Source organism: Lutzomyia longipalpis, chromosome 1 (genome assembly GCF_024334085.1).
Source record: "Lutzomyia longipalpis isolate SR_M1_2022 chromosome 1, ASM2433408v1".
NCBI lineage: Eukaryota > Metazoa > Arthropoda > Insecta > Diptera > Psychodidae > Lutzomyia > Lutzomyia longipalpis.
Genome location: NC_074707.1, coordinates 31634295 through 31657184, shown reverse-complemented (window position 1 = coordinate 31657184; position 22890 = coordinate 31634295). Strand labels below are relative to the sequence as shown.

The 22890-nt window shown below is 34.6% G+C and overlaps 4 protein-coding genes across 9 annotated transcripts in view; all 4 read left to right on the top strand.

The window, feature by feature from the left end:
• LOC129786110 (replication factor C subunit 4) overlaps positions 1–22890 on the top strand; it is a 635780-nt gene that overhangs the window by 352755 nt on the left and 260135 nt on the right. The window lies entirely within an intron of this gene.
• LOC129785980 (extended synaptotagmin-2) overlaps positions 1–22890 on the top strand; it is a 633447-nt gene that overhangs the window by 350422 nt on the left and 260135 nt on the right. The window lies entirely within an intron of this gene.
• The window catches only part of LOC129785995 (protein kinase C-like), a 501513-nt gene that overhangs the window by 218488 nt on the left and 260135 nt on the right, over positions 1–22890 (top strand). The gene's annotated exons all lie outside the window — the stretch shown is intronic.
• On the top strand, positions 1041–5862 carry LOC129786134 (serine protease inhibitor dipetalogastin-like). 4 transcript variants are annotated; one of them, XM_055820971.1, is made up of 9 exons: positions 1041–1143; positions 1326–1627; positions 3219–3346; positions 3450–3593; positions 4129–4287; positions 4355–4531; positions 4870–5058; positions 5120–5278; positions 5536–5862. In XM_055820971.1, exons 3-9 carry the CDS (start codon positions 3292–3294, stop codon positions 5571–5573), a joined length of 921 nt encoding a protein of 306 aa, XP_055676946.1. In that variant the 5' UTR covers positions 1041–1143; positions 1326–1627; positions 3219–3291; the 3' UTR covers positions 5574–5862. The 4 variants fall into 4 exon arrangements, with proteins under 4 accessions (XP_055676946.1, XP_055676945.1, XP_055676944.1 ...); XM_055820970.1 differs by having other exon boundaries at positions 1271–1627; XM_055820969.1 differs by having other exon boundaries at positions 1041–1627.

The window sequence follows — 22890 nt, the reverse complement described above, 5'->3', positions numbered from 1 at the left end:
TTAAGAAATTCTTCAGGAGTGCAAATCATTATTTATTCATGTTTTGTTTACACAATCACTCACGTCTCTGTGCGTAGAGCAGCATAATTGCCGCAAGTAATTGAATTAATCACACACGCACGCGATGTAAACGCTAATCATCGATAGAAAAGATCAGGGTTTGCGATCGAACTGCTGGAGCTCATGTACAAGAGTGATCGTTTTACAATTTATCCCAAGAGGTGGAAAATAGTCTTTATAGTGTGTTAAATTGAGAGATTTGCGGCTTTAGTACGATGAGGCGGAGGGTATGTGTAGTTTAGTTTAAATTGATACACTGTTAATTTGCCTCACATAAAACACTTTATTGGATTCACAACACTTGCGCAAAACTTAATATGAATCTTCAATTGTTGGCCATATAAAAGTAATATTATGTTGTATTTGCTTAATTATATTTTACTGCATTACGTTTTATTTATAAGGAGTAGTTTTAATGGATTATTGGATCATTTTAAGAAGCTCATCAAAGAAGATTTTTTTTAATGTGATAAATATTTTTAATATTATGTGCATACAGTTATCACCTTTTACGCGTGGAAAATAGTGAAACTGACAAGGAAGTTCAACATAGTATTGCTTACCAAATGGACATATTTTGTTTAGTGAGTGATGCAAGAGCAACTAGCTTGATTGATCTGCCACTGTGAGTCAATTGATCGAAAGTGATTTATTTATTTGATTAGCCCCGAGGTGGGGTGTGATCAATGACGTCATTTTTAGTGTGGAAACTCATGGTCTATGTCTTCGTCATCTCGTCACTGTTTCTCTTCTACACCGAATCCACCTTATCAGGCTGACTGGCTCTCCATCTCAGTCAGTTCCACTGCAGCATGATCGAGTGAACCCGCGGGTAATTTCTCTGTCTTACATTCTTTGCGCGCGTGGACTCTGTTTTCCCTCTTCACTATATTGATGCAACTCTCATTACCATTCCATACCATAATTACGTAATTCCCCTCTGTTAGATTTTATAAATAATATCTCGCGAAATTGCTGACAGTTCTCGTTGATGTTAGAACGGTGCTGGACGTGCTCTCAAATCTGCATTCCCGCGGAACTTCCTGAAACTCTTTGCGCGCGATTTTCCTATTCTTCACCTGTGTGAGTGATCAACTTTGAAATAAATCCCGAACTTTTTCTTTTCATTAATTTTTTTTATGAAAAAAAGTATATATACACATAGTAATATATACCAATGTTTTATTTTATCATTCATCTCGCATTTCAGGCAGATTAATATACCAAAGTCTTTGTTTTATTCGCATGAACTCGTGTTTGGACAGTGAATACCTCTCTGAAAAGGAAAAACAAAATTGTCTTATCAATTCTGAGCTTCGTCTCATATGAGAACATTTTTTTTTTATCTATGGTGAGCTTTTATCTGTGGCTGTGACAGAAACATGGTAAAATTTCAGTTGGCTCAATCAACTCGAGGTGAATAATTGAAAAGTTCGGTGCATTTGCAAATGAGTGACATTTTTCCTCTCTGCATTTTTCCAAATTGCAATTTCGTTGGAAATTTGAACGAAACGTGGGGGATGATATAATTGATGTCGACACTGAAGAAAAATATCAACATTATACGGTTAGAGTGGTATATTGTTGAAAAATTAAATTTCATTGTGTTCTTCAGGATGGGATAATAAAAAAAATTAACTAAAAAAATATCATATATAGGGAGTGATGTGAAATAGAGTATTGTTAATTAAGAAGGTGTAAAAAAACCATCATATTGCAAAACAGAGTTAAAATAAGCTCTCTCTCTATAAAACTTTTCTCCCTCAGTGTGATTAACTGTGATTGTGAAAAAGCTCAACATAAAATTTTATTTGTCCATTCATTAAAATTAACTTTTTATTTTAAAATGAAAATGAGAATTTTTTTTAATATAAAAAGCAGGTAGTACATGTTTTGGAACATAACGTATTCAAAGCGATCAAATTAATGAAAATCGCTTTTCAAATATTCAGTGAAAATAATTTAGTTTTGATCTTTATTAAATAGTAAAGGTTTGTGTATTATGTGAACCGAGTGATTTTACAAATATTATGCATGTTATATATGAAAATTTAATGTTATAAAATAGTTGAAATTTAATAGTAGGTACCTATATCTACCTACATGAATAATGAATGCAAAATTTAATATAAATTTTATAGGCCAATATCAATATTTTGATTAGTGAAGAATAATTGGTTCCTAGAGTTAATTGTCGTTGAATAAATCAAACTCAATCTCAATCTGAGCTCCAGGCGCTCCAGGAGAAGGTGTGTTAGAACGAAATCTAAAATAATCATCAAAGCAAATTGATCTAGTTTGAATTAATGATGATGCCACAATTACGTAGTGTGTGAATGTTGTTACAAGTATAACGATGAGAACGGACTCGGCTTATAATGTGGGTGGGCTCGGCACTGTCCTGTTGATGGAAGAATTCGGCAAGAAAAATGTGCAGACCACATGATGGATTGAAAGGCCAAATATCTGTCAAGGTGGAATTACCGTATATAAAAAGAAGAAGAGAAGTTGAGCTGAAATAGGAAAAGCACATAGGTAACATTTTTTGCATTAAAACGTTGATGATCGTCAATCAATATCTCTCTTTGTATGAACTGGAAATGTTGTATTTCTCCTCAATGGCGAGAGAAAATGAAATAAATAGTATTTACAAAATGTTAGACCCAATATCATCTTATAATAGTAAATTTCTTAGCCCTTCAGCGGAACTTCTTGAGGAATTCCATGAAGGATTTTCATGATCCATTTTATGTTCCACTTCGACCCATTTTCATCGTTTCACTGACGAAGAATTTCCCATCTGGTTGCCGAGGAATTTTATAACTCAATTGTGTTGCGAAATTTCTTACTCCCTTTTATACTCACAGTCAGTGTTTTTTTATGATTAGGGGCAATTTTAAAAGAATGTGTCTCATTCAAATAATTATGCTCAAAGATTTTTCTCGTTAGAGAAATTTTATTGGAATTTTATTTGCTAATGCAAAAAAGGGAATGAATTTCAAAAGTGTTTGTATGGAGAATGTTTCAGTGCAAATGTGCCAATAAATCATTTTTTATTTCCTCCTGAAGTGCACAATATTCGAGAATTTTTTATTGCAAGACTTCCTTTATGTGATTAAATGTTTTTTAAATTTTTCTCTCTCTTCTCCCATAATCAGATAGAGTGATTTTCAACGTTTCTTTTCGCCTGTGCGACACTCGGAGAAGTTTATTTTTCTTTCTCGTGCAACCATGAAAATGAATCAATTGCATACAGTGCGGAATCTTCTGGCAGTTGCTATCGTCAGTAAGTGTTTTCAATGCTGTCTCTCATCCTGGTGCACTCGAGTGCATTTCAATAAGCAAAAAGCAAAATATTTAAATTGAGAAATCACTATGCATGTATTTAGGTTATATGGTATCACACACTACTGTCACCGCAGCCAAATGCAATCTCAATCCCTTCTACAAACCAATTTGTGGTTCCGATGGCAAGACCTACGGTAACATTGACATGCTCAATTGTATCAATATTCATCGCCCATTTCACAGGAGTAAGTAAACTAGAAGAACATAAATCTTAATATAAGCTGTATGTAGATTTTCTTTTGATATTTTATTGAGTGTGAAGAATTTTTTTTCCTTGTTAGACACTATTTCACATCCAGTATATTGGCTTCTTCAGAACCACACTGATGTCGTTGATTATTCATTTTTCTTCTTTTCAATGACAAATTAATAAAAATTTAAAATAATAATTTTGTCACATGTTATGCACATTATATTATACAAAGAATCACAAATCCTATTTCATTCTAATTGAGTCAATTTAGTTTGATTTAATTGCTATACTATTTCTTTAAAATTGCAACTAACAAAAAATTAATACAGTTTATAAAATTTTCAATACAATTTTCTTATCATTGCTATATAACAAGATTTATTGTTTGTTATACATAGCTTGTATTGTTAATAGAAATCATAATATACAAGTGTGGAGAAACAATAAATTTCTTATCTTGCATTCTGGTTTTCTTATTTATTTCCCATAACATTTCATCAATGGTATTATTTATGCAACTGTGAAAGGAATTCATGTTGTAAGAAAAGGAGAATGTGCAGCCCTTCTGTGTCCAAGCTATGAAGATCTACAAGGGCCATGGACCAGCGATACGATTGTATGTGCCAACAATGGCTACAGCTATGGGCATCCACATCAAGTACGCTGTCTCAAGGCATTTATACCAAGTCCGTTTATGTGCATGGTCTACAAAGGAACCTTACAAAATTACTAACTTTTCCGTCTTCCTTCCAGCTATAAATATTGCCCACGAGGGCGGATGTACAATTCGTGAGGTGAGAAAATCACTCAACCGACACTTCCGCAAGAAAGCATGCTCGACGCCAAGGCGACAATTTGAGAAGAATATCGTTTGTGGGCACAACAATAAAACTTATGTCAACCCCTTCGAAGCACTTTGCTCCAATCCCAGTAAGTTTTTTTTGCTGTTGAAAATTACCTCCTTCTTCTTATAACGTTTTCATTATGTAACTGTGATTTTGTAGGGAAATAATAATTGGTGAGAAATAATGTAATTTAATATAAGAAATAGCTACCTGTTACTGACATTATATTGTTGAAGGCTATAAATTAAATTCTGTCTATAAGATCTCATAATTATCTTAAGTTTTATAAAATATGAACATTGCAATGTACAAAAAAGTGGATTTTGGAATGATTCTTCAATTTAATCCAGAACATGAAAGTTTCATCTTTCGATTAAATTGATACTTTAGGTGATGAAAAGTTGTGCATTGTGTCTCTTGCAGGAATTCATGAGAAATTGGGCGGTAAGTGCTTCTGTCCCTTCCAAGTGAGTTGTGATTTTGCCACACGTCTCAATCGTTCCTTCTACAATTCTACAAGAGCTGAGAAGGAGCGATACATTGTCTGTGGCAGTGACCGAAGAACGTATCGTTCACATTTTCACCTCGAGTGCTCTCGTCGTCTGAATCGATGTGAGTGCAATATTGTTAATATCCTTAAGAATGTTCAATTAATATTTTCCTGTTGATATAGATCTGTATCGAGTGAACAATGGACCATGCAAAAAGGATAAAGACGCTTGTCCTCAATGGTTGAAATTTATTAAAACACCTACACCTGTTTGTGGATCCGATAAACGATCTTATGTTTCATATGAAGCCCTTTTGTGTGCCTCTTCACGACTTCGAAGAAGTAAGTAACTTTGTAGCTAATTCACATCTAATTCTATTAAAATGAAATGGTTATCAATTTTTTTAATCAAATTATTGTCTGTCAATATTCTAGTATTTTCATCATACTAAAATTACGAAATGTACAAATTTTAAGTTAGAAAGATGAAAATATGTTTTATGAGATTATTTAATATTCTCACTATTAATTATTATTAATTCTTTTTGTTAAAAACTTTTAACAATCTGTAATCATAAGTCTTCTTTATTTCTTTTCAGACATATTTTATGTTCATTCCGGGAATTGCATAGAGTAAAGCTCCTGTGAATTAGTTGAAAAGCTTCGAAAGCTCATTCAAAGTTTCTGTGTGTATTAAAATTTAACGTCTTTTTTTTCGATTGTACAAATTGAATTGGTTAATGTAGTTCAAGTTTGACGACTTCACTATATAATGGTGGCGAAAGATACATTATTGATGATTCAATATTAATCTTTCCTGCTTCTGGTGGACAAAAAGATCGAAATCTGTGATAAATTGGAATTTCTTGTAAAAATATATCTCGTGGAATAAATGTGGTGTTATAATAAATTTAGTTGACTGTGGAGTTCGGCGTAGGAAATTATTGAGGCCCAAAATTGTGTCACCCCACGTCATTTATTCATTCTATGTGTTCTTGTATAAATTTCAGTCATATCAATAATAAAAATTATTGTTCTTTTCTTTTTATCGTTACTCTTCTTTGTCTCTTCGGCGGGAGTGCGTGTGGAAATTGAATTACAAGGAGGACAAAGAGGAAATTTTTATGTGGGGCACACGCAACAAAAAAAAGTGAATCAAAAGATATTCTAGCCAAATAAAAATTTACCCCTCCACAATGCTGGAATTTATGTGTTATTCTTCCTCTCGTGAAGGGTGTGTCCATAAAAAATGCACATTTTGTATTTTATGACCCTCTACCACGATTTCTGACCAAGAATGTGCTTCATGTGTTATACAACGGCGTCCATCTTAGCTTTTGCCACACGGAACAGAAAGTGAGAAAACAGCCCCGCGAAACACCCATCTTGACCTCATTCACCATCCCTGGGTGCTATGGTAAATAATATAAAAGAAGAAGACGCAGTGTAATTGCCCGAAATAAACTTCAACCCAACAAATCATCCAGAGATTCTCTGCGAGTGACAATATGCCGTATGCTGGTCAAGAGAGATTTCATTGTCTCATGGAAAGCATTTTTCCGTCAATCACTTTGCCACATTTTGGGGCTATGCGGAAAAAAACACACCTCTGGCGAATTTCAAGAGCAATGCTATTTTATCGTCGCACCCTCATGCCTCCCTGAAAATGAAAACTTGATTTGAGGATCGTTCGCTATCCATAAAATTCACCACACGCTATAAATCTGAGTGAACGCATCCTTTTCGGGTGGTCCAGGCTAAATTCTACAAAGTCGTTTTGTCACATACTTGACATGGAAAAAATGAAAGCCAAATATCTCAACTGGAGCTAACAAATTGCAATGCTTTTTTCCTGTAGTTTCTCTTTCAAAATTGTTCATCCTTTGGCCGCCAAATATTTCTTCTGTCCTTTAATAAATAATGAAGCAAAAAAGGATATATAAATTGAGACGTTATATTTTGTTTTGAAATGTTAGTATCTGCTTGTATTATATATTTTCTATGTTAATAATTATTTTTAAAAAAGTTAATTTGAATTTTCTAAGAAAAATAAGAAAAATCCATCTTTCCTGAAGAAAGTCTCAGTAAAATTCTTTCGTATTTATATATTAAGATTAGGTTAAATTTTACGTATTATAATTTTTTGAAATTAACTCTCGAAAGTTTAGAAAAGAACCATTCTTAATGTTGCAGAAAGTTTTTTCTTTTTATTTATTTTGGTACAATATTTCGAGGGTATTTTCCTGTAAATTTCAGAACGAGAAATCCCTAAAATTGTGGTCCAGTAGAAACGTGAAAAGGCGAAAAATTTATTCACATTGCAAATGATGGCAGTGACAAAGAGAAGAGCATCAATCAAAAGGGAAATTGTCGCAATTTGTGGTACTTTGATGCTCCATTATTTATTGAATTTCACATGCAAAATGTTTCTCTCTCGTGGATTTGTGAATATGACCATGCTAATCATAACTTCTATGCTGTACTTTTCCCTACATATCTATACATTTAGAATCATATAAAAGTTGTTGGAAATTTAGGTTTTCTTCTATACTCCCCATAGTTATCCAAATCCAACAGAGGTTTCATTAAACCTGAAAAACTAAATTATAAAATATAACCATTAAATATAGAACCATGTAATTGAATAGTTTTTTTCTTTATAAAATGATTTTTTATATTAGTTCGTCGTATATAAATTTCTACTTGTTTTTTTTGTAATTAACTTAATATAACAAGCATCTTATGGAATATAAGGCAGTAGGTATGTTTTAGTTCCTTCATCCTTTAAATGAATTTTCTTTAGAAAAAAATTCAAGTATATTAGTACGCACTCTCTTTTATTACCCACTATAAAGTTTTTCTGCTCCTGTCTTATCCTTCTTTCATACGACGGTTTGAGACTTATACGTAACTACTGTAGAGTACACCCTTTTCTATTTTTTTAGCTTTCCTTTCATTTCCATTTCCCCATCTCCCTCATGATATGCTTCTTTCGATTGAGGTGAATGAAACTTTAATAAATCGGGTGGAACTTTTTTCACTTTTGTCTAACTAATATACCGCCCTAACGAATAATTCAAGCCTTTGAATTTATTCATTCTTGCTTTCATGTGGCTTTGGTGCTAGTCCTTCGATTAATTTACCGCAAAAAGTTAATTTCAACATGAAATCCAATAATGAGGAATGGGGGAAAATATACGGGGAAAAAACATCCCTTACCCTATATACACATGAATATTATACAATTGAGACACACTCCAATCGCAATCAATTTCTCAACACAGAATCCCATTTTACTTCCTCACACAACATTTGAGCAATTTAAATCACACAAACGGATTTACCCTCGGCACATGCGGCGCTGGGGAAGTGTGGGGAATTGATTTCTTTGTTGGGGCCACCCCAATGACGACCTCCGCAATAATAATGCAGACACACCACTCCTTTCACTTGCCCCAATTCCGGTGGCAAAATAGATTTCTCACTCACACCTCCCCTTGGCAGCCCCTACAACACCCGAGAATTTGGATGAAAGTGTTCGATATATACAAAAGCCATGATATGTGAATATTTTATATTATTATTTCACCTCCAACACTCTTTTCTCGCTTCTACAGCACTCTTTCACTTTTACCTCCTCCGGCGGCACACACGTTGTATTATTTGTGTTATTATTGTGCCAAGCGCAGTACATTGACTCCCACACCTTGATATTCACCCCATGTAGTGTTGGCTCCAATAAAATAAAAATTGCGATGGATGATGCCATAGCAAATTTCCTTTCCATTCACTTTATTTGATCCACAAACAATTGCACACTGTGAGGGTGGGCGGCGAATACTGGCGAGAAAGTAGCACAAGAAGAAGAACCTCAAGAACATCCTATGTTTGGGAGACTTGAGTGAAATTTAGATTATGGTTGACAGAAGCCGATTGTATAGAGGAAAAGCAAGAAAGATAAGCTGTGACATCTTATCAAATATCTATACATTCGATGCGGAAGTACTCACCCAAAAATAGTCACGCGATTCACTACACCACCCCTTTTGGACTATAAAATAAGTTCTTTTTCCAAAAGCTCCCTCGTGAATTTAAGGACCTTCTCTTAACCCTTAGCAGTGACCTTTCTGGGATGTGAAGGGCAGTCATAGACACTGGCGCTCCTGTCCTAAAAAAAAAAGGATACTCCAACTCTTATAGGTACTGCTTTTGGGTTTTTTAGAGCGGGCAAAATAGTGCTCTTGAATATTTACAATACATTTACACGGTTGTATATTTCGTGTCTTTTCTATTTTATTCACATTTACCTCTATTTTCACACAGAGATTTTCAAATGCGCCTGCCTAAACTGGGGGTACGTGAGCTGTGCATAAGATAGGTAAAAAGACTACCAAGCTATCCCAAAATATGTGTTTGCTTGAATAAAAAATACGTAGGTACTACAACATTTGAGTACATAATTGAAAACAAAAACGAATATATTTTACAACTCATTTAAATTCATCACATATAAAAAAAATACCTATATAAATGCCTTAAATAAAAGAAAATTGTTTTTAAGTATTATCTCTCACAAATTCCATCACTTAGAGTAAAATATTGATAACTCAAATTGCTTGAAACAGATATTGCAGAAAGTGCTTTTTAAAAAATAAAAAAAAGGGTTAAATATTTAAAATATAACAAAAGCCAATAAAGAAGAATTTTTCCTTGGATTTTTCAATGCATGAGGTGTATATAGAGTTTATTGGGATAAAACATTTATAATCTTGATAACATATAGTCCCACTACGTAAAAATTGATTTCTCTTGTAATTTTCAATTCGCTGGGAATTCCGAATTTGTTGGAGTCTGTCTGTTTTTTTTCATTATTTTGGAATCATGGATGGAAGGGATTTCATGGGGTTACATGTTTGGGGATAAAACTCACAAGGGAAACCAATTGAGTTAAATTGAGAGGAAAAAACTTTCAACCGAAAAGAAGATTGGGTGAGTGTGAGATAATTGAAAAGCTCGACATAAAATAATCAAATCAATTGTTACACATTTTTCTCGTTTTGCTTCACTTTGAACCCAGCCCGAGGGGTTAAAGAAAAATCTTCTTCGATATTCTACATACGGAGGAGAAATTTCTATCCATTTGTATACCATTTGCGATGGAAATTTATATGAAATTTTTCGATTGATATTGTGTGGGTGGGATGTTTCCAGTAGCTCCGTGGTGTTGTGCTACCTGCCCATCAAAAATCGCTTCGAGTAGTGGAATGAGTCGACAAGAAAGGATGAAGATCATCTAACACATCACTCTCTCTGACTATATATGGTGGGGAGAGTGTCGAAAAGGGTTTTTTTTTTCTTATTTTGTTTCCTTTTTTTTACCAACTCATTCTTCGTTTTTCACGTATCTATATGTGAATGTACTCCTTTTCTTTAGGTAGTCGGAATGGAGCAACAGCACAAGAAGTCGTGGAAGACTTCTATCATTTATTCAGTGGAATAAAAGAGATGGGGTGTGCCCTATCGTACCAGTGTGGGTATGAGGATTTCAAATAATCAACTCGCGGAGTGAAAAAGCAAAAGGAAGGCCTGGTTAGGGCGGTAAAGCTGTTAAAAAGCACTATAATTTCTTACTCCATCAAATATTTATTGATATGAATGGAGTGGAAAACTCTCCCTCATTTTTCTCAATGTTGTCTGTCTAACGAACAGAAGAGGATGATGAGCTTCCTCAAACGCGAGGAGTCCTCAAAGGGAAGAGGAAAAAAAAGAATGAGTGAGAAACATAGAAGATGGGCGATGTTGGTAGGTGATTTTGAGATATATATTTTTTTTCTTTTTGCTATATGCCATGAATCCGCAAAATTATGTCGATCACGTTTCCATCCCACCTCCATGATTTTTCGAGAATGCTCGGTCCAAGTCCCCAAGGACGTGGGGCGGAAGCATTGTGACTCCTATGCGGAACCTCAAATTTACGCATGTTCCACACAATAATGAAGAAATAGACTAAAGTTGATGGTGAAAAAACTCTCATCAAACAACAGGTCTTTCGATCTTTTACCTTTCATTCCCCGTTCCACCCACCCAACCACCAGGAGCCACCAATGTGTACTGCAAAATGCTTACCTACCAAGAACGAAAACAAGGAGAGAGAAAAAAAGAAGAATACACATGTCGAAATTTGTTCTCTGTGATTTCAACCAATTTCAGTGGAGAAAGTTTTGGCCACAGAATGTACATTTTTCGGTGAGAAAGTTTTGTTCTGAATCATTCTCTTTTACTTTTTGCCTTGTCTGAATAATTGAGAAAGCTTAAAATAATACCAGTGACGCCGCTTTAAGAGCACCTACCGTATTTTCAAGTGCGCGCATTGGAGTTGAGAAAATAGCAGATAATACAGAATTAATTAGTTTCATCTATGCTTTTAATATATAATTCATTTTAATCTCTGTCAAACTTTACTGAAACTCACTTTATATGTTTTACTTTAAATAAAGTGATTGAAAATTTATTATTTTTCAACATTTTTTTCTTCGGAAATTCTTTCTGCGTTCTTACGGATTAGAAAAAACTTATTGGTTAAAAAAAACTTTTTTGAACTTATGAAAGTTCTTTTAAGTTTCTTGCAACAGAATTAGAATTAAATCATTGCATATTGCACTGAATAAAATAGCAAAGCCAAAAAATTACACTGGATTAAAAACTTTAACAAAAATTATTACAACGTGGTAATTCTGATGCGATTTAATATATAGTATGAGTCCTATTTGCATAGCTTTTCGACGATTATACAATACACAATATCGCTTTTTATGTGGAATACATAGGTACTAAACTAATTAACTAGAGTTCAGCGAAGGATTTCATTCGTATAGAGAACTTTTTCCAGTTACAAAAGTTTAAAAATCATTATTTAAATTTTATTTTGATGGTTAAAGTAAACATGAACATTTCTGTATTTATGAAAGAAAAATTAGATGTTGAATTAGGGAAATCTTATAAATTGTTTGTTATTTCTATTATTAAGGATTCAGTGTAATGTTTTGCGTAATTTCTACGTCTATGAAAAACTTTTTAGCCTGAATTCTTTTTCTCTGTATATATTTGGGTGGTTGAACAGTAAACACTCTTGCAAAATACAAATTGTTGTTCATGTTCAACGCGAGTGGATAAAGCTAATTGACTTAATAATAAACTGTGAGTGTGTTAGTGCCCTGAAATGTAATTAAAATGTCACTTTAGTATAATCGCAATCGCACCGCCATACGGGGTGGTGGCATTCGACCCCAGTGTTTGCGACGGCCGGTCAAACAGCACGACCACTAGGAAAGCCGCACACTCTGTGAGCTTCACCATATCATAGAGTATATTTTATTGTTGCCCTCTGTTATTCTCAATGCACGCCAGCTGGAAGTTGAATTTTTCCTTCTAAACATTACAGGATGGTACAAAAGCTTCCGTGTTCTAATTTTTGCAAGGACTGCGCATTTGTACTTTGGTATCTTGAATTAGTAACTCAAGTCTCCCAAGTAAAATCTTTTTGTTTTCATTTGCTGGCATAATATGTTATTCTGCTTATTCCACCATTTCCACTTGGATGTATTGTTAAATTCAAGTCCACACTCTTCTATTAAAAATGTAATTTTGTCTCTTAATCTAATAAATTTCTATGATATTAATTGTTAAATTTAAATATGAATCAGAAACGAATTTATTCAGAAAAGTCCCTAATTCGGATAGGATTTTTAGAATTTTTTAGAGAGGTCCTGAACACTTACTGTGTTCGAAACATGATTTTAATTCCACCCTTTGGATATACATATCTACATCCAGGCATGATGTATATAAATATATAGTCTTTGCACTTATACATACATACGTAATTGCGAGGGTTGTAACCATGCAATAGAGGTGATAAAAATTGCATGTTATTCTGCAGATGATGATGAACATGGGTAATTTTCTAAACACACACTATACTGTACAATGCTTTAATACAAACATTATTTTTTCCGCGTTTTTATTCAACATTCAATAACAAATTATACCCACATCTGTTCTTTTTTGTACCTATATGAACAGAACATGCATTAGAAATATTTATTTTATGAAAACAGATACATAAATCATGCAAAATATTGTTAACGGAGTTATGTCTCTATCGAATTGAACCATTAATTTGTATGTATAAGCATTAAATACATATAGGCAATACTTTATTTCCTTTATTTAATTGAAGAAGAAAAAACATTCGTGATTTGTTGTAATTAGTTTTTAACGGAGTAGTATTTCCCTTAATATTTATCTACTTTTTAGTGTTATAACGTATTACAAAAATAATTAAAGCTCATCAATTCTTTCAATATTATAGATAGGTATAGGTCGAGGAACACGGGATAATTTATCCTTTACAAGAGTTTGGAAAAATAGAAAATTCACCAATTTTTTTCTCAAGATAGAGAAATGTGTTGGACGAGAAGGATGCCTAATTCCTCAATATTTTCCATATACATAAACATATGCAAGCAAACAAAAGGAAAAAAGTCAGAACTAAAAATTTAATATGCATGTATATAGGGGAGACCGGGGTAAAAATAGTCAATTTGCATAAATCCTTATCTGCAGGATTCCCCAAGGGCAAGAAAATTTCCTCGATAGGTCATTCTTATAGGAAATTTCCTGGCCTACAACTTTGTCTCAGACCACTTTTCTCTATCTCCACGGGAAATATGAGTTTTCGAGCTTTTCCTAAACCCTTCCGCTTCTGACTATTTTTAAACGCGGCGGGTAAATATAGTCACCAGTAGGCTAAATAAAGTCGGTCGAATTTTCCGACATTTCCAATGATTTTCCGCCTGAGAGATTGATAGTAGTTGATAGCTAAACTTCTCACCTTTTGATCCGCGACAAGGAATTTCACTTTTATACGCACTAAAACAGAGAATTTTGCGATTTTCTCAAACACGCCATTTTGCAACAAATGAATAGAAAATATGCCAAAAATTTCGATCTCCCATATGATTTACATGGGATGACTAGATCTAGCCCAAGGGGTATGTTTTGATTCAAAAAATTGTAGAGAAAAATCATTAAAAGTTATTGAAGAATACACCTTGGCAATGTTTTCTGTAGTAACCCAGCTAGTGAGAAAAATTATCAGATTGGAAAATTGCTGAAGGAAAACTTTGGAAAACGCGTTTTTCTCAATACGCAAAAGTTTGGGAAATGGGCCAAAAATCTATTTTCATTTTTAACTCCTAAAGTACTGATCGGATAACCTCCAAATTACTGTCAAAAATTATATGTTGGTAAGGCTTTGCACCCTAATTTTTTCCGATTTTTCCGATTTATATTTTGGGAGAAATTGGCATTTGAAAATTCCAAAATGACTATTTTTACCCCGGTCTCCCCTACGAGGTATTATAATAATTGTATTATAATAATGCGGAAGCCGTCTATTAGGTAAATCAAAACCTCTCGAAATTACGCCCGAAGTTTTAGTAGCAATCGACGGTCTATTGTTCTTTTATTTCACCACAAAACAGAACTGTTTGTTCTACTTAAATAGGAGCATTAGTCCAGTGGGGTCGTAAAAGGCAAAATCTCCCTCTTCGTCCAATCTAAATTCCTATACCATTTATTCTTATTTTCGTCCTTAGTTTATGCGCCTATTTTTGTGGGTAGAGTTATATATACATACGTGTGTGTGTTCCACATTTTCTTTCCAAAAAGATATCGCGGACTAAAGGAAATATTTTACCATTCTATGAAGAAAAATATTTTTTCCCTGTGCGTTTTTTATCGTTAACTAAAAAAAAGTTTGCCCATCAAGGCACTTTCGTGTTAAACCACCAATTAACTGAGCGAGGATCAAAGGTGTATGAAACGCAATGAAATTTTATAATACATTGCAATTTGTTGCATGCAATATTTAAAACATTGAAGGCGTTTATTTGATTTTATACTCATATACTTATCGTGTATTATATATCTATAGAATGTAGAAATACCTAACATATAACATAGGATTTTATTTAGATTAAGAATATTTGGATTACATATAATCCTTGTTTTTTATAATAAGAAATTTAAACAGTTTTAAGTGCTAACATTAGGAGATCATGAAAGATTTCACAAAACATCTCTCATTGAAGGAAAGTTAAAGAAAAAATTTTTGATATGTTCAAATATGCGTTATGAGAATTTAGTATAATGAATGTAGTCAGTGTTAAAAAAAATATTAACTGTAATAGTATGTGTATACAGTGGGTGGTTGCATAGAAACGCGATAAAGAGTATTACAATACGTTCAACACTTTCGCCACACGTTTGGTGAGAGACTTGGCCAATAAATCCTGTGGGGTTGCGTGCCCCAAGAGCATTTCACCCAACCGTCAACGAATCCACCCAACTTCAGGGATACACCATTGTTGTGGCGTGATGTATAAAATGTAGATTATTTTTGATTCATGCCTATGAAATTGTTCACCTCAACATTATAATTCCTTCGGTGGAAATGTATTAATTACGTAAAATGGCGCTCATGGAGACTTGACCACGATGCTCCAAAGTGGGTGGTGATTTGCCCCGCCAAACATCCGCTCGTCCATTTTCATCCAAGTGCAATAATTTCACTTATGCCGGGCCATATTTCAGACATATATACCCTTCTGAGAAAGTTTGTGAGGAAAAAAATGTGATCGGGGGTGTATGCGAGAAGAACTTGAAGTATGAACCGTCCGTGGAAGTCGCTTTGTATGTCTCTCGCTCAATCCAGAGACTATTTCACTTTGGCACATACTGTAAGGCCAGAGGAGGCTCACCAATGTGTCCATCCATATAACTAATAACCGCAATTTATTGTGTCAATACGATTGAGGGAGGAAATTTTTCCGTATGAGACCGAGGGTGAATTTCGTGGATGAAATATGACTCAATAAAAAAATCAATTTCCGGATTGGATACTTGAGTAACACATACTAGGCATCATTGGGTAGATGAAAGTGGACGGCGTGGGGTCGTCAAGCAAGGAAGTATGTTGAAGATTTTTCCTCTTCACCCAAGAATGGGATTTACCATAATGTTTCTAGAGATGAAATCGAAGTGGAAAATATTGAAATACCATGGGTTAGAAATTGGTTTTGCTAATATGTATGTATACATTTTCTTTCTCATTTTACAAGAAAGGACAGATTCATATCTGTCTCTGTTGAATCATTTGTTGCATAATTTTGTGGAGTGTGGCGTATATAATTTCAAGCATATAGGCTGAAATAAATTTTCCATTAAGTTGCATGTGATAAAATATGGTTCTAGTATAATTTTAAATAAATATTTTGTGTTGTCCTTGTTGCGCTAACAATAAAATTTCACCTCTGCACCCATAAATAGAAAACCATTGAATTGAAATACATAATTTCTCCTTCCAACTATTTATATCTTCCTGGAAATACATACCTACTTAATTATGAATTGTTCGACTGCGCGGAACTGCACATTAACCAATAGCCAGTTACAAGTATTAAAATTCCAAATCAGAGTAAGAATTCATTATTACCGTAAAGCTTCCAAATTTCGATTTCTTAACCATTTCTTCATTTCCCTGGACCTTTTTCCAGAGATCACTCTATAAGAAAAATATTAAAAAATAAAATTTCTTAAAGTGAAAGAAGAGAATTGCATCATTTGGCATCATACAACTTTATTGTATAAGCATGACAAATTAGACATGAATGATGCTGTATTTAGATGAAGTCATTATTCAAATATTTCATAGGTTTGTCCGAAATCTTTCCCCTGTCCCCATACCTCTTGCACGGCTGTGCAACTCATAAACTGCATAAATAAATAATTCATTGTGAACTCCGCCTCATTTGAAAGTCACGACATTTCGCATAGACGAGTTAAAATTTTGTGAACACGGAGAGAAAACTTACTGTAGAAAAATGCAAAGCTTGAAATATGTTCATTAAGAGACATCTCTTCAGCTAGAGGATTTTCAACTTCATCTCCGGGAGTGGGCGGTTGAAATTCAGAACTTGAGATTATCCCCCCATGGAAGGAGTGGCCGATGGAGTGGGAAGAAATAAAGGAAATTCGAAAACCCTTGCAGCCCCACAAAATGTGTAATGTCTCACTACGATGGTTGAGAACAAGTTGCTGAATTGTCAGAAACCGGGATTTATCAAATTCTTCTTCTCCAACTTCCAGCCTTCTCTCTTCCATCCAACATGGAGAGCACTCACAAGATTCATATAGCTTTCAATTTTGTTTTACAATCATTTCCATAAAAATTTATACAAGACTTTCACGCTACCAAGGGATCTGCCACACAATCCCAACTCACACCAATGCAATTCCATAATGTCCTCGCTAGTCCATTGCACTCAAGCAGAAAAGATAAGTAAAGATCATTTTTCCATAATGCAACCAACTTGTACTGCACTGTACCCCTAATCATATTATTCATTCTTATTTCTATGTACCAACTTTATCAATTTCTCTTGCATTTCTCAAAAGGTTGCATTACCCCTCTCTGTTTCATTCAATAGAGAACTTGGTAAATATCTAGGGTATAGTATTATGCTAGTCGAGAGTCAAAGAGGTATAAATAATTAATTAAATTTGCAGAAAACTTTCTCGCTAAGTTGGTTTTTAATTGGTAAATAATTAAAAAATTAATTAATTCCAATCATAAATTTTACTGAACTTTTTCATATTTTATATGCTATATAAAATGAAAAAGTTGAATTATGGATTTTATTAAAGAATCAACTTATTCTTTTTATTTAACACTATATTATGCTATTAAAGATTTTTCTACTTATAACATCGTATTTTACTGTTTATTCACTACACTTTTGATTTTCTTTTTTCGTGTGAATTTTTTAGGAAGTAATTTATTTCAAACATTTTCGCATCTTCCATTTTATTCTGGAGTGTTTGCAGAAAGTTCTTTGGAGGATTAATCGGGTATTCTCATGGTTATTTGGCTACTGCTGGATGAAAACTTTAATACTTCTCATCTAGGGGAAGAAGTTATTTTATGTTGCACTTTTCCTTCTCAGCAGAAGACCTAAATGCAACCACTCTTCTTCATGCCTTTTTACCTAACCAAAATTCACTATTCTCATTATTTTCCTACCAGCAGAGACTTTTCTCCGTGGTTTTACTGATGTTAAAAGAGCTTTTTCTACTATACGTATAGACTTTTGGTTCTGACCTGTTTCGCGTTTACCTGCATAATACATACATACATAACGTACATTATGTAAATGTTTATTTCTAAATAAAATGTTTTGTTGTGCATGATATATCATATGTATATTTAGCATTATTTACACATTTTACCCCATAAGCTAGAGGAAAATGCAAAATTTAACCTCGTATATGTATGTATGTAAGTAAATACACAAAATATAATAGGTATAAGGAACCTACATAATATTATTATGTATAAGCATAATGTATTTATTATTCATTTTGTTTAAAAAAAAATACATTTAAATCAACTAAAAATGCGGAAAAGGAATTTAATGACAAAGATGGATGCACACGATCTGTAAGGGCCTCACTCAGAGAAGGGGATAAAAAATGGCTTTAGGCATTTATGTTCTTTTGACTTGTACTACTGGAACACGTTGAGCATTAAATTTTTAAATCCGTCAACCAGTATAAATGCCCAAGGGTATATTTTGGATGGAATATGTTTCCGAGATTATGCACGTGAGGTATGAATGAATTATAAATACGCGTGTTGGAATGTAGATTCACGTGCCCTCAACATCCGTGGCGAGAGGGTACTGCGCTTTACACAATTGTCCGCAACAGAAGGGCAATGAGGCGTCCACCACAACTGTAAAATGTCTCTCCTGCGATTTTGTTGCTTTTCCAACGAGCAAAATCTAGAACAGAAGTGGGTCTGTCATTACATTTTTTTTGCTGCATGTTCTAATGCCGTGTTCGAGACAAATGAATAGAAGAGGCAGCGTGTTAGTTAATATAATAATCCCGGAAACGTTGGGGGTTTGTGGTGCAAAAGGCCTGGGTTAACCCGATTGGTTAACCGAGGGGTTCTAGTCGCATATACCCGGAGTCTCCACCATCCGAGTGACGTGAATTCAATTCTCACTGGGTGGCTAAACCAATCATGTCTTCCCGCATGATGGGTCATGAAAATTCTCACCAGATGAAATATAATAACAAAGAGAGACAACACGTGGTCAGTTTTGCTGTGTAGCTCTTGAGTCAGAAATTAGCTACAACTATGAGTAGGTACCTAATGTATGTGTTTTGAGAATAATATACCTACATACGTACAGACAAAATAAATTATTTTGTTCACTTACCTTCTGATTAAATCTGCTACTTTCAAATAGTGTTAGCAATTTCTCAGGAATAAGTATTTGTCTGTTAAATGATAGACTGTTAAATGGTTATCGGTTGTACTTAAATGTCTGATTTTTTTTTTAGAAACGAAATTCTTAAAATGAGTTTCTTTGGCAAGGTAAGAAAAAATTTAAAATCCAAGCTATGTGACAGGACAAAACATAACTTTCTTACTAACTTCTTGTATTGAAAATGTATGATGGTAAAAAGCATAACATTGCTCATTTTACCTCCCACATTCACACATACATATTCCCCTTTTTGTCTGAGAAAGCTCACTCAAAGTTCTCAAGGGCGTCAGGGGCTAATTTGAAGGAGGCACCAGCGTGACTTTCATATTTCACTTGCGTAGCGTGAATATTTTGTTAGGGGGCGAGTATGGAGAGAGAGGTGGAGGCGCATGGGAGATTGATAAGACACCCTGGCATCAACCTTTTCATCATTCCCAAGTGGCGCCCACCACCCAAGATGACGTGGTGAAATTAACGCCTTGGGCGAAAAGTGGTTTTACATTAATGATTGAAGTGTTGCTGCATTAATTCATCTCCATCCGTCCTTATTGTGAATCATAATTTATCAAACCCTCCCACTCTTCAGTTTAGAAATATGGGGGGTTAGGCATTTTCCGGAATTTCACTTGCGAACTTTAGATGGAAGAGAGAAGGGGGAGAAAGCTTTGACACAATATCCCCTCAAAAGTGATATTGTGCGTTTCTTAATGACAACACACACTCGTGGTTTTTGCGGAGTGGAATGTGACACGCTATGTGATGGGCCTGGTAAATATAAATTGGTGGGAAAAGTTACTAAAATTACCATTCTTCCAGCACATTCACCAAAAAGTATTTTCAACCAACCATTAGACGGAAGATTTCACGTGTGATGTATTTAATTGTTCTCGTTAATCATTTTTACGATGCTATGTTTAGAAATTACACAACAAAGCGAACACACTATGGTGGATAATTTTAACTTGTTCTTTAGGGAGCAATTCATCAAAAATCTCATCTTCAGAAGTACTTTTTCACCCCTCACGTCGTACACGGTCGAAACCTCTGTGCACTTTGGAACTCCATGATGTTACTCATCGTGCTGTTTTTCATATTACGGGTCGTGGCTGAAAAATTATGGGCCGAAATGTTGCGGCAAAGAGCTCTAAATTTTCTAAAATTGCCCTATTTCAGTTTTCTAAAGGGAGAAAGACTCCCAAAAAAATATTTAGACGATTTAATCAAACATTTAGGGAGTTTACTGGAAACATGCGTAAAAGTTTATACATAATACTAAACGGCAATGAAGGTGAAGTTACTTATGTACGCGATTTTGTACGATTTAAGACCCAAATTCGAAGACAAGTCGATCTTGCAGTTTCTGCTTTTTTACTGTAAATCATCATCATTTTAATTCAATTTGCTATTCAGTAGCACTCACATAAAATACTTAAAATTATGCAATACGGAAATAAATGGCGATTAACAAGCTTCATTCGACAAACATAACCCAGTGACGATTTATTAAAGAAAACATCACTTGAGTTTCGTTTACCGAAGAAATGCTCGAAATATGATCATAAGTCAAAAGATGTTCTTAATTCAGATGAAAATTGTAGGCTTCATTCGACAAACAGTACCCAGTGACAATGTAGAAATTGAACATCACTTGAGTCATGTTAATCGAAAAAATACCTAAAGCCATCAAACATCATGTTATGTTGAATGTAGAATTTTTTAGACGAACGCCCAGCAAACATAGCCCAGTTATGATATTAAAAAATTTACACCTTCTGCCTTTTGTTTGCTGAATGTGCGTTTTAATTTCACATCACATAGGTAGATACTCCATTATGTTGTTAGAGAAACTTTATCGATGAACTATTTAAACGATCTTCCGGAAAACTTAACCCAGTAATGCATACTAGTTTATTCACATTCACTAGATTGAGTTTCCCGAAAGAATTCATTTAATTTATTCATTCACTTTTTCACTTTTTACACTACAATGTTGTTGCTCCCAGATCGGCCATAAAGCACGACCACTGTGATATGAAGTGTCCAACCCAATCACATCACAGCAGACGTACTTTATGACAAATCCTTGATTGAGTAAATTCCAACGAGTATAAGCACATTCTAACCGCACTGTATTTGACATCTGTTATTGCTGAAGATCGAACTGTGAGTGACTAAGTTGTTCACCACGAAGGAACTTTTATTTATAGGTAAGGGTTAGGTACCTGCATGTAATGGGTTTTATGATGCAGTCTTCTAGAAAGCCTTACCTAATTACTCTGGGTCTGCTCTTAATTGCTTTTGTGGATCACTTCATCCAAAGGCACCGCCTAAAGAAAGTGATTTTTGAATTTTTGTCTAATACATAACCACTGTTAAAAATACTCTAGCTAAAATATATGAAAAAACGCTGAAGTACTTCAGCCAAAAGCTTCCACCAAAGTACTCCAGTCAAAATATAATTGACTGGAGTGCTTCAGTGGACTACTTCTTTGACCAAAGTACTTCAGCGGACTATTTCTTTCACCAAAGTACTTCAGCGGACCATTTCTTTGACCAAAGTACTTCAGTGGACTATTTCTTTCACCAAAGTACTTCAGCGGACCATTTCTTTCACCAAAGTACTTCAACGGACTATTTCATTCACCACAGTACTTCAGCGGACCATTTCTTTCACCAGAGTACTTCAGCGGACCATTTCTTTCACCAAAGTACTTCAGTAAGGGATTTGTTTCACCAAAGTAATCCAGTCTATGATTTTTTCCACCAAATTACTTCAGTGGAAGATTTCTTTCGCCAAAGTAATTCAGCGAGATTTTTTCAATCAAAGTAAATACTTCGGTGGAACTTTTCTTCCACCACAAAACTTATGTACAAGATTTATTTCACCAAAGTTACTTCAGTGTAAGAGTTCTTCAACCAGATTACTTCAGTCAAAGAGTTCTTCCACCAGAGTACTTCAGTGAAAGTTTCCTTTCACCAAAACACTCCAGCGACATAGCTCAAAGGGCTAAAGTAATCAGCTAAAGGAGCTAGAGTACTCCAGCGACATACCTCAAAGGGCTGAAGTAATTAACTAAAAGAGCTGGAGTACTCCCCAGCGCCATAGCTCAAAGGGCTAAAGTAATCAGCTAAAAGAGCTAGAGTACTCCAGCGACATAGCTCATAGAGCTGAAGTAATCAGCTAAAAGAGCTGGAGTACTTTAGCGACGTACCTCAGAGCTGAAGTAATCAGCTGAAGGAGCTGGAGTACTCCAGCAACATACCTCAAAGGGCTGAAGCAATCAACTAAAAGAGCTGGAGTACTCTAGCGACATACCTCAAAGGGCTGAAGTAATCAACTAAAAGAGCTGGAGTACTCCCCAGCGCCATAGCTCAACGGGCTAAAGTAATCAGCTAAAAGAGCTGGAGTACTTTAGCAACGTACCTCAAAGAGCTGAAGTAATCAGCAAAATGAGCTGGAGTAGTCCAGCTCTTTTAGCTGATTACTTTAGCCCTTTGAGCTATGTCGCTGGAGTACTCCAGCTCCTTTAGCTGATTACTTCAGCTCTTTGAGGT